The 11,164-nt window shown below is 35.7% G+C and overlaps 1 protein-coding gene across 1 annotated transcript; it reads left to right on the forward strand.

Moving 5' to 3' along the window:
• The first annotated feature begins 481 nt into the window (after positions 1-481).
• Aadac (arylacetamide deacetylase) lies at positions 482-10,165 on the forward strand. The gene is made up of 5 exons (XM_031376013.1): positions 482-634; positions 4,489-4,711; positions 5,933-6,002; positions 7,026-7,197; positions 9,501-10,165. Exons 1-5 carry the CDS (start codon positions 500-502, stop codon positions 10,095-10,097), a joined length of 1,197 nt encoding a protein of 398 aa, XP_031231873.1. The 5' UTR covers positions 482-499; the 3' UTR covers positions 10,098-10,165.
• Positions 10,166-11,164: the final 999 nt, after the last annotated feature.

Genomic DNA, 11,164 nt, shown 5'->3' on the forward strand with positions numbered 1-11,164 from the left:
TGTAAACAGAAAAAATTACTTTATAAGCAGAGCCCTTGAACAGTCATTAAAAACTCCTGGAATCTCTCAGCAGGGAGGAGAGTAAGGCACAGAGGGATTAAAGAGAAATGGAAATCTTTTAAAAGTTTCATGTAGCTTTAAAGGCATTGTTGATCTTCTCTTAGTTTCTACTTTACATATTCACTGTCTTTTTCATATGTTGCAATACCCATTATATGCAGATAAGAGAGTCTGAACAACAATGCCTTTGTTATGATGTATTTTTATTGAAAACTCTATAAGAACAGATTGTTGCTACTAGATAGGAAGTAACTCAGAGATGAAAGCTCTGCTTTAAAATTCTTTGTAGATTTGGAGTGCCTGTGCTTTAAGAGATTGTGTAGTGGAGTTTGGACTGAATAAGTTAAGTAACACTTGGTGTCTGGTTAAAATTCAACATCCAAAGATTTGAAATCAGTTGTATTTGCTGGCTGCCCAAAGAAGAGGAGCAGAAGGAAACATGGGGAGAAGCATTTTTCTTCTCATCTCCGTGGTGCTTGTAGCTTACTATGTTTATATACCTCTTCCAGATGCTATTGAAAAGCCTTGGTGGGTATTCCGGGAAGCTACCCTTATAAAAATAGGAACATATTTGGTAAGTTCTGAATTTTTACCAACTTTGTGAATGCTGAATAACTTAAAAAGGAGAAAGTAGGAGTTGTGCAAGATATTTCTTAGCATGATCCTTCTCTAGGTCTGATTCCAGTTACAGTCAGCACCCAGAAAGAGGGAAAGAAGAAGGAAGAAGAATAGAGGATAGAAAGAGAGAGTATGTTTTACAGTACTGCCAGGTGAAGGCTTTTAGAAGAATCAATTTTAGTAAAAGAAGCATGAGATAGTATTCTGTTTAATTGTAGAAGCCTATGCAGTAGTTTTAGATTCATGCATGGAAATCTGTATGTGTGGGACAATTAGTAAGGCTGATTGCTTTAAAAACAACAACAACAACAACAACAAAACAAACAACCTTGCAACAACCTAGAAAAAAAGACCACATAATTCTCAGTTGGAGCCACTATTGCACCTATGGGCATGTAGTTTAAGTTCCACTTCACTGCATTGTATGTTTCCATTGCTGTATAGAAACTTTAGTTCTGGGAGGTGCCATTTGTCTGTTGTTGGTCTTAATTCATGAAAAAAAATGGAGTTATATTTATAGAGTCCTTTCCTGTGCCTATAAATTTATAGTGCAAACTAAAATCTTTTCTAGAAGTTTCAGAGTTTGGGGTTTACTGCTGCAGTTTTTCATCAATTTACATCTTATTTTTGTGCAAAGTGAGAGGTAACTATGTAATTTAGTTATTCTACAAATGGACATCCCACTCTGGCAGAAAAATTTGCTATTTTCCTCTAGTCTGTGACTTTGGCATCTTTGTGGAATATTCAGTCAGCTATGAGTATGTTTCATTATAACATAAAGAAAATTTATATTTTCCACACACATATTGGAGACCAGTATAAACATGCTTAGATTGCACTATGTAGGATACATTTTAATATGACCTTATTCCTGTGCCTTTGCTAAAAATATGATTATGTTTTGTTTTGGACTTTTTCTGTTACGTTAGGGTTTTGGTTTCTTTGCTTTAGTTTTCATTTTAGTGGATTTTTGAGAGAAAGATTCAGAGGCAGAGACAGAGACAGAGTGAAACAAAGTTGGGTGGGCAGGAAGGTGGGGAAACATAACTAAAATATATTGTATAAAAATTTTTAAATGAAAAATGCTATATGATTACTAAAAGTAAAGCATCCTAACTAACATATAAAATTCTATAGGTGAAAAATATAAAAGAATTCATGTCATGTTTTGATGACAAAATTATAAAAGAACATGAAGTGTATTACATGGTAATGACATGATCAGAAATAAAGATTTGGAAATTTGTGAAAGAGAAGACACAAATATATATTCACACTGAAAAGGCTTCTGATATTTGACAAAGATGCCAGACTACACACTAGAGAAAGGACAGCATCTTCAACAAATTTTAGCGGGATAACTGCATATGCGCATGTAAAAGAATAAAGGCAAACCTTTATCTATCATACTGAATGAAAATCAACTCCAAATAGATTAAAAAAAAACAAAAAAACAAAACAAAAAAGGAAGTCAATATGAAAGCTGGAATGCTAGAATAAAATGTAATCAGTATCCTACACAATTTAGGAGTGGGAAAAATTTCTAAATAGAGTATCTTTTACCCAGGAATTAATGTCACCCATTGAAAACTGGGACCTCAGATAATTAAAAAGCCTCTGAAGAGCAAAGAAAACTCTCAGCTTGGTGAAGATGAGTTTCCCAGAGGGAAAGAATCTTTGCCAATATATATTTGATAGGAGGTTAATATCTAAAATATAAAATAAGTCAAAATGAAAGATTCAAGAAAAATGACAAAATTAAAATTATTTTAAAAATGAATATCTTTAAGGGATTTGTTTCTTAAAGAAGAGCTTCTACCTGTTTGCTCATGTTTTCCTGTATTACTTTCAGTGAGTTATTTATATCCTCCTTAAAGGACTCTAATATCTTCATGAGATTGGAGTTTTAGGTCAGCATCCTAGCTTTCAGGTGTGTTGGAGTATCCAGGGCTTGCTGTGGTGGGAGAACTGTGTTCTAATGGTGCCAAAGTATATTGGCTTCTGTGGATTATGTTCTTGCACTTGCCTCTCACCATCTGATAATCTCTAGTATTAATTGACCTGGGTTTCTGTCATTCACAATAGCTGGGATTGCAAACTGGTACAATCATTATGAAGATCAGCTTGACAAATTCTCAAAAAGCTAAAAGTAGATCTGTCCTAAGACCCATCTATCCAACTCATTGGCATATGCCCAAAGAACTCAACATCATACGCTACAAATAGTTGTTCAGCTATGTTCATTGTTGCTCTAGGCACAATAGCTAATGAATGGAAACAACCAAAATGTCCCTCAACTGATAATAAATAATGAAAATGTGGTACACATACACTATGGTATATTATTCATCTCTGAAGAAAGCTAAAATTGCAGAACTACAAGCTACAGTTGAGATGTAATGCATAAGGGAAGAATACAAAAGAAAATACACTGAGTTAGATAGCCCACATCCAAGAAGACAACTGCAACATGTTCTCTATACATGGATTATAGTTCTCAATATTTAGATGTTAGTATATGACCTAGAGCTATTACAGAATCCAGAGAACTTACAAGAGGCTGTGGCGAAGAAGAGAAAAAAAGAGGGATAGGAGGACACAGCAGGAATGGGAAATCAGGACCTAGGGATTAACTGGAAACTGGGATTGGAAGACAATACAGAGTGAGAAGAGGAGAAATAGAGAACTCTATGACTGTCTGAAAAACATCACAGGGAAACATTGCTTTATGTTAACTCAAAAAGTGTTACCTGAGAGTAAAAATACTCCCACCAAGAGCCACAGCAGCTATATCTATCAAAAATCCAGTTGCAAAAGACTGCCATTGCCAATGAGGGCTGTCAAGAAGTTGAAAGCAAGACAACACACTCTTCCAACACAACGACTGGAAGAATCAAACTGGAATCTGAAAGCTTCCTTCTTGACAACTAGCTCTCATAGGAGCTATGAAAGCTATTGAGGTAGTAGAGCAATAAATAGTCCCACCCAGATATGACACCTAGAAAGTAAGAGAATGGCCAGCATTGCAAGATGTTCCCCAGGGCACAACGGTAGCAATCTTGGGGGTAACCAACATTACTCTGTTTGGATTTAAGGCCTGCTCAATAGGAGGGAAATTGAATCTGGTTTCATAAACCCAGTCAATGAACTATAGCTGCTGAGCTCACTGAACTTGAGAAAAACTTATCCCTGCCACTTTACTAAACCAGTATAATTTTCCGTTGCCTTCTAAATACTCATCCTCTTACTACAGACACATATGCAGAGACCATAACAAAATGCCACAATTAGTGAAATTATAAAAAAAATAAATAAACTGACTATGGATTCTCAATACCAAGTGATACATCTACAACTCCTATATCTAAAAGTTCAGGGAACATGATACACAAAGGGACAGAAAAAGTTTAAGAGCCAGAGGACCAAGATATCTGAAGTGACATAGTTTTATGTATATATGTCAGGGAAATAGTACCCAAGAAATCTCAGAAATCAGTGACCTAAACAAGACAAGGGTACTAGCAACTCCAGCTGATTTTCCAATGTGGGTGGCTGAAATGTCATATGGCCCTATCCATAGCTGAAGATTTACAGGCGATAGATGACTTGCAAGATTTGGAGAATCAATCTTCTCCAGGGAAAAGAACCTGGCAGGTTATCCCAAGCAGTCAGCTGTAAATACATATTCATATGAACAACACTAGAAAGACTAAGCAGGCTGCATTTAACACACACACACACACACACACACACACACACACACACACACACTTGTAATTGTTGTTTTTCTTTTCTTTCCTCACTACTCAGGCATCTTTTGGTGAACTTTTGGGAATCAATCATTTTATGGACACAATGCAGTTATTTATGAAATTTCAAGAAGTCCCACCCATGTCTGATGAGAATGTCACTGTGATGGAGACAGCTTTTGACAGTGTTCCTGTTCGCATATACATACCCAAAAGAAAGTCAATGGCACTCAGGCGGGGCTTGTTTTATATTCATGGTGGTGGCTGGTGTTTGGGGAGTGCTGGTATGTCCCATTGGTTGAGCACTCTTGTTTATCCCATAAAATGTGATATTGACTGAGCATAAAAAGACATATAAAGTTATATATAAGTTAGTCAATAATAGTTCAATTGTTTAATGTGCTCTTTTCTGAAAGGTGAATTAGTTATTACTCAAAGCTGTAGAAAAATCTAACTTAAGAAGAGAAATGGCTTCTTGAACATGCAACTTTAGTATCATATAATCGGTGGAATGCTATAGTGAGAACAAAAGTAGGGTGACATAACAGCCAATAGAGATGGTGACTGTGGTCTTTTATAAAACCCTAAGGAAATGAAGGAAATGAGACAAAAGTGTTAGATGTAAAAGCATAGAGCTGAACATGCTATACTTATTCGACATTACATATTTTACTTGTTACATATAGATTGTACAATATAATATATTGCTATATACAGTTATGTATTATAATTTGACTTTATTGAATGTAAGTATATAAATAACATATAATTGATATATCTAATCTATTTTATAATGTATGTATTTTATAATAACTCAAGGAGCCTATGAGAGCTTCATCAGCTGATTTTAAGATGGTAAAATATGAGGTGTTCTGGAGTGTGAGGTGTGAGATTTAGGGAGAGTTTCTTTTGACCTTGAGAACTTGGAGGCAGCGTTGCAGACTCTGGTTAATTTTTAACCTATGTTAACTGTATCTGGAACACTTTCCCAAACCCAGGTACACAGTCCATTCCTAACCCATTGCATTGCTAAGGCGTATAGGACACCAAAATCTCGTTTTTCCCCTTTCTCTCTATTTATGGATAGGTGTGTGAATGAGAACTTAGGTTTTCTCTTTTTTTTTCAGGCAGTTTTATTGAAGTCTACACTGTTTCTATGTATTGCTCTCTATGCAACTCTATTAGAACAAGTATTATAATGTATCTGTGCTTTGTGATAATCTCTGTCTCTAGTAGACAGTACACTCCTTAAAGTCTGGTATGGTTACTTGTATTTCCAACAATATTCCTAAAATCTATAAAGGTAAAATCTGCTAAATGAGAGGGAAAGACGTGAAGCTTGATCAGAATGATAGAGCTTTAGAGTAAGCACTGTGAAATGAACAGAACAAGTAACTGTTCATTTCTAGACTGTTTGTGAGGAGCAGCAGTTGCTGATGTGGTTTTGCTGATTCGCTTTCCATCCATTTGCTTGCCACACTCTCACTCAGTTTTCTTGATTTCAGCATACATCACCTATGACACTCTGTCGAGAAGGACAGCCCATAAACTTGATGCTGTTGTTGTGTCAACCGAGTAAGACCGTGGTTTGCTTCTTCAGTGCTTAGCCATGTGCTTTCTGTAGCAAGAAACCAATATCTTGGTTATTTATTTATTTACTTATTTATTTATATTTATTATTGGAATGCTTCAAATGAAATTCAAAGAGTATAAAATGAAAATGAACTTAAGTTGGCCAGAATAGAGTCAGAAATGCCAAAACAAAAAAGCAACATGGAACACTCAAATCAACCAGGAATCAAAAGAGAAAGTGCAGGAGTCATCAGAACACATTAACAGTGGTGGTGTACCAAGGACCTGCATGGGAATTCTAGCCCAATTTCCTTCAGCAGAGTGAGTGCTTAGAGGCAGAATCACAGGAAAATAAGATTTAACGTTCTGCCTGGAGACTTTTTACATGTCATATATTATTAATTAAGTGTAGTTTAACCACAAGTGAACTAAGAATCATATAATTTTTATACACTATGGTCTTTCTGAGAATGACATGATAAACTATATTTAAAAGGTTAGTTCACCATTATCATAGTACAATCATCCTTGAAAGTAATTTGTCACCAAGCTACAAGCAAAGACATATCTTAAACATAGCGCACTAGGGCACTATCTGATAATAAATTAATTTGATGGAAATTAATAGAACAATGAAGTAATTAATAAAATAAAATGATCACATAGGTATTTTTTGTTATTGTTAAATTTAAACATAAAATTAATAAGATTTTTTTCATTGGTTAATTTTCAGCATAGTATAATAATTGTAAAAAGAATGTACTGGGAGACATTATTAAGGGAAAGTTTTACCCATTGTTTTTTTCACTCCTTTTCTTTTAGATTCAAAAAGTCTAATTCACTTTTTTACTCAAGGTTTTACTAGTATAAAAGTTAAATCAGAGAAGGCTTTATGATGGAGACTCTGTGGGTATAAAGCTAGCTATAATATATTGTTTATTAAAGAAAACTTGGCTATTAGCTTAGAGATACACCATATAACTTTAATTAAATCGTATTACTTTAAAACTGTTATTCCTCACACAGCTATGGCTTAGCCCCAAAACACCATTTTCCAAGACAGTTTGAAGATGTGTATCGTAGTTTACGATGGTTCCTGCAAGAGGACATTCTTGAAAAATATGGTGTAGATCCTAGAAGAGTTGGTGTGTCTGGAGACAGTGCTGGTGGAAACTTAGCCGCAGCTGTGACCCAACAGGTAGGCTTCTAAGATCTATTTGATATTATAAATATATTTCCTCAGACCTTCTAAAGGTCAGTGAATGGTCCTGTATGGTTGGTCATGCAAGGAATAGTGTGGTTCCCACACCTGGAACAAAGCAAGCAGGACAATGCCTCCATGAGTGTTGATAGCTGTTGGGCATGAGGTTTGTTTGTATAAAAAAGATATATATTTTTTACTTCATGTTCATCCTTTGGGAAACATTCTCCCTGCCAAAGTTATCATGGGATGTCTTCTTTGTCAAGGTTAATGACTCCATGATAATCAAAAACAGCATGAATCCAAGAGGCAAAGGTGTGTCCATGACTGTAGCAAAAATGATGGATGCTGTGACCTTCAGGAGAGCCCTTAAGGCTGTGAGAAAGAACTGTGAGAACATGAGTTAAAAAAATGTGTAATTTCTCAACCATGCAAAATATAAGGATGCAATATGGGTTATTTGAAAGGTTTCATGGACCAAAAAGAACAGAGGCAGCTAAACTATGAGCTAGCTTGTGAGAAAGATACAAAGACAAGTAGATGACTGTGTTTAAAGTCAGCCTGGAACAGAATGAGTTTAGGTCCAGGCATAGTCAGAACGGTAATCTCAGGATGGGAACCCATCTAGTTAAATTTACTGTTTGTGATTACAAAGGGAGGGAAATCTCTGAATTCATTTTCAATGATTAAAAATAATGTCCTTGCTGTCTTTTTCTAAGATTCAGGGGGCTGGGGTCATGGAATGCTGATTTGTAGGATAATAAAAAGGGAACCTGGAATAAATGACTGAATTGATAAGTAAATAAAATATTATGTCTTGATCTGCAATAGCTGAGCGATATTGAGGAGCTGACTTGAGATCTCCAAAGAAAATTGTCTTGAGCAGAACACAGGCCGTCAGCTTGTAACTGACAATTTGACATTGAATCGTTTTGTTTGTGGCTCTCTACGCCTCTTCTCGCAAGAACTCCTCTCCAAGCCAAGGCTGGTCCTTGACAAGTGAGAACATATGAATTTATGATCATGCTGAAATATTAGAGAAACACTTGGACTGGAAGCATTTGTCTTTGTCTTTGCAGTTATTCTATACTCTCTCTCTCCCTCTCCCTCTCCCTCTCCTCCCCCCTCTCTCTCTCTTCACACATACACATACATGTGTATGTGTGTGTGTGTGTGTATATATACATACATACATACATACATTTATACATTATGACAGATTTTACTAGTAAAGTTGATCAATGAAACCAACTACTATAACTGTAGTATTGATAACTGGAAGATGCCCAAACTGATTTTATATCATTGGGTATCTGGATAATGAAATTGTCCAAAGGAAAAAATGTTAGCACAGAACTCTGAAAGTAATTAGTAGATTTATAGTTATCATTTTCTTGACAAGGACTGGTAATTTTGAAATCTGAATTGTTCATAACATTTCAGGATATTTAGCTACTATATTTAAATATCATTTCCAACATACTGCTATATTTAAGGTAACTTTTTCATTTTCAGAGAATAGATGCTACAAATTCCCATATGCCTCATTACTCTGAAAGGCAACCTAGTACATCATGAGGTATACATCAAGAGGCAAGAATTTTTAAAACTAAAGCAGCATCCAATTGTGAACTTAACCTTTTTTTCTAACATCTTTAAACACACATTTACTTTTCCTGTTGCACTATCAATTAGTTATTCTTTTATATAATCACACTTCTGTAAGTTTTAAATAATTCTGAGTCATAATTATTGAATATCTTTATAAAATATCATACAATATGTTGTAGACCATCATTGGCTAACATGATGGAGAAAATTTCTAGATATAAAATATTTTCAAGATGAAGAAGTCCCACACAGTTAACTCTAGAATTCATTGTCTTGACTTCCATAACACATGTACGACTAAAAGGAACACTTTTGTTGGAGGTAAGTATTGGAACCTTCTCAGGGTTACAGCTATGATGTTAAAGTGAAGAACCTCCCCTCACTCATTCTCCTGAATAGGACATGCATAAATCACCCCACACTTTACATGTTGAAAAGATAAACTTTCAGTGCCGAAGTAAAACAATGCTCACTAGCAGTTAAAACTCTGCTTCTAATCTGACTTGGTATTTAACTGAAATTAATGTTTATTAGTACATATAGACAATAAAGAGAACTGGGAAAAATTATGAGATATTTCTGTTGAATTTGATTATCTGAATTTAGCTTATTTCTTCATATTATTTTTAGATGGATGTATACATACTAATTAAAATAGTCATTCAAACACAATTTTAAATCCTTTTCAGCTTATACAGGATCCAGATGTCAAGATCAAACTCAAGGTCCAAGTCTTAATATATCCTGCCCTTCAGGCTCTTGATTTGAATTCACCATCATATCAAGAAGGTTTACATTTTCCAATTTTAACCAGGTCACTAATGGTCAGATTCTGGAGAGAATACTTCACTACAGACCAAGGCCTAGAGAAAGCCATGCTTCTCAACCAACATGTACCCATGGAGTTTAGCCATTTGTTACAGTTTGTGAATTGGAGTTCCTTGCTCCCTGCGAGATATAAGAAAAATCATGTTTATAAAAATCCCACTCCTGGTAGTTCTGAGCTGGCTCAAAAATATCCAGGGTTCATAGATGTAAAGGCATGCCCTCTGTTGGCCAGTGACAACATATTGCATCATTTACCTCTGACCTATATCATCACTTGTCAGTATGATGTCCTAAGAGATGATGGACTCATGTATGTCAAGCGACTTCAGAATGTTGGAGCTCATGTGACTCATCACCATATTGAAGATGGATTCCATGGAGCATTTACCTCTCCTGGTTTAAAAATTACAAACAGGCTGCAAAGTCAGTACTGGAGTTGGCTTATCAAAAATCTGTAGCGAAACCTGCAAAATGATTTATTGAAGATTTATAAACAGCAAAATAAAAAATAAAGTAGTAAACATGACTTTGAGGTTTCGTGTAGCATTTAAAACCTTTGTTATTTCTAAAGAGCTGATAGCTTTCATGTTTTGTTATTTTTATTATTAGCATTTTTTTCATTCCTTATCCTGTATTTACCTTTAGAAACATGCCTCCAAAACAGAGTTTTATGCGGGTACTGACAAACCAAATTCATGTTCACATGCTTAGGAAACTGGTACTTTACCAAGTGTGATCAAGCACAAATTCTATAACAATTCTATAGTGTACTTTTACTACTTATTATTTTACACATAAGAATTTTTGAGTTTTAAGAAGTGAAGTAATAAGATATGTTCTATATCTAGATACTGTTGCAATAAACATTCATTTGGAGTTCCTACCACAACTTAGATCATTTAGTTCTCAAAAAGCACAAAACTTTTATATTTATATTAAGCTTTAAATCATTAGAGCTGGGCAGATGTCAACCCTATATGCTATTTTGTCAACTTCCTTGTCAATAACCTTGAGATATATCTTTTCATGTTCCAACTGGGCTTCCTACTCCAACTGGCCATCCATCATTGGCCATGCTCACCTATTTACCTACCCCATGGCATCTTCTACCTTCTTCTCTCCTCTCTTGCTTATTCTCTCTTTTCTCCTCAGACCATAAGCATGGCAACTGAATCCCTGCCCACCTCTCTTCTGCCCAGTGAAAAGCTGTAGGCATCTTTATTCAACAAATAGTTTTAAATTAAAGAACAAGAGTTGCACAACAAAAGCTGGACTGTAGCCGCGCAGTCGTCTTGCCAGCAAGAGGACACGCGGACACACTAGGTTCCTTCTGCAGCAACGTTTATTGCCCTCATCCGTAGGGAAAAAGGGCCGAGCCCAAAATCCGCACTGCTTATATACACCACAGTGCGGCGTGTCTGCCCACAGCGTGGCTTGTCTGTCCATGATTGGCTGTCTGCTCATTACCCTACGTAACGCCCCGGGATGGGCCGTGACATGGCGTCTTTTTCACTCTACGCACATG

The sequence above is a fragment of the Mastomys coucha genome, unplaced genomic scaffold, assembly GCF_008632895.1.
Source record: "Mastomys coucha isolate ucsf_1 unplaced genomic scaffold, UCSF_Mcou_1 pScaffold16, whole genome shotgun sequence".
Lineage (NCBI taxonomy): Eukaryota > Metazoa > Chordata > Mammalia > Rodentia > Muridae > Mastomys > Mastomys coucha.

Bases quoted from the DNA above. Each gene is read 5' to 3' on its own strand.
- Aadac (XM_031376013.1), top strand. From the start codon at position 500: ATGGGGAGAAGCATTTTTCTTCTCATCTCCGTGGTGCTTGTAGCTTAC. The intron at 635-4,488 runs GTAAGTTCTGAA...CTCACTACTCAG, and splicing joins TAAAAATAGGAACATATTTG to GCATCTTTTGGTGAACTTTT. The intron at 7,198-9,500 runs GTAGGCTTCTAA...AATCCTTTTCAG, and splicing joins CCGCAGCTGTGACCCAACAG to CTTATACAGGATCCAGATGT.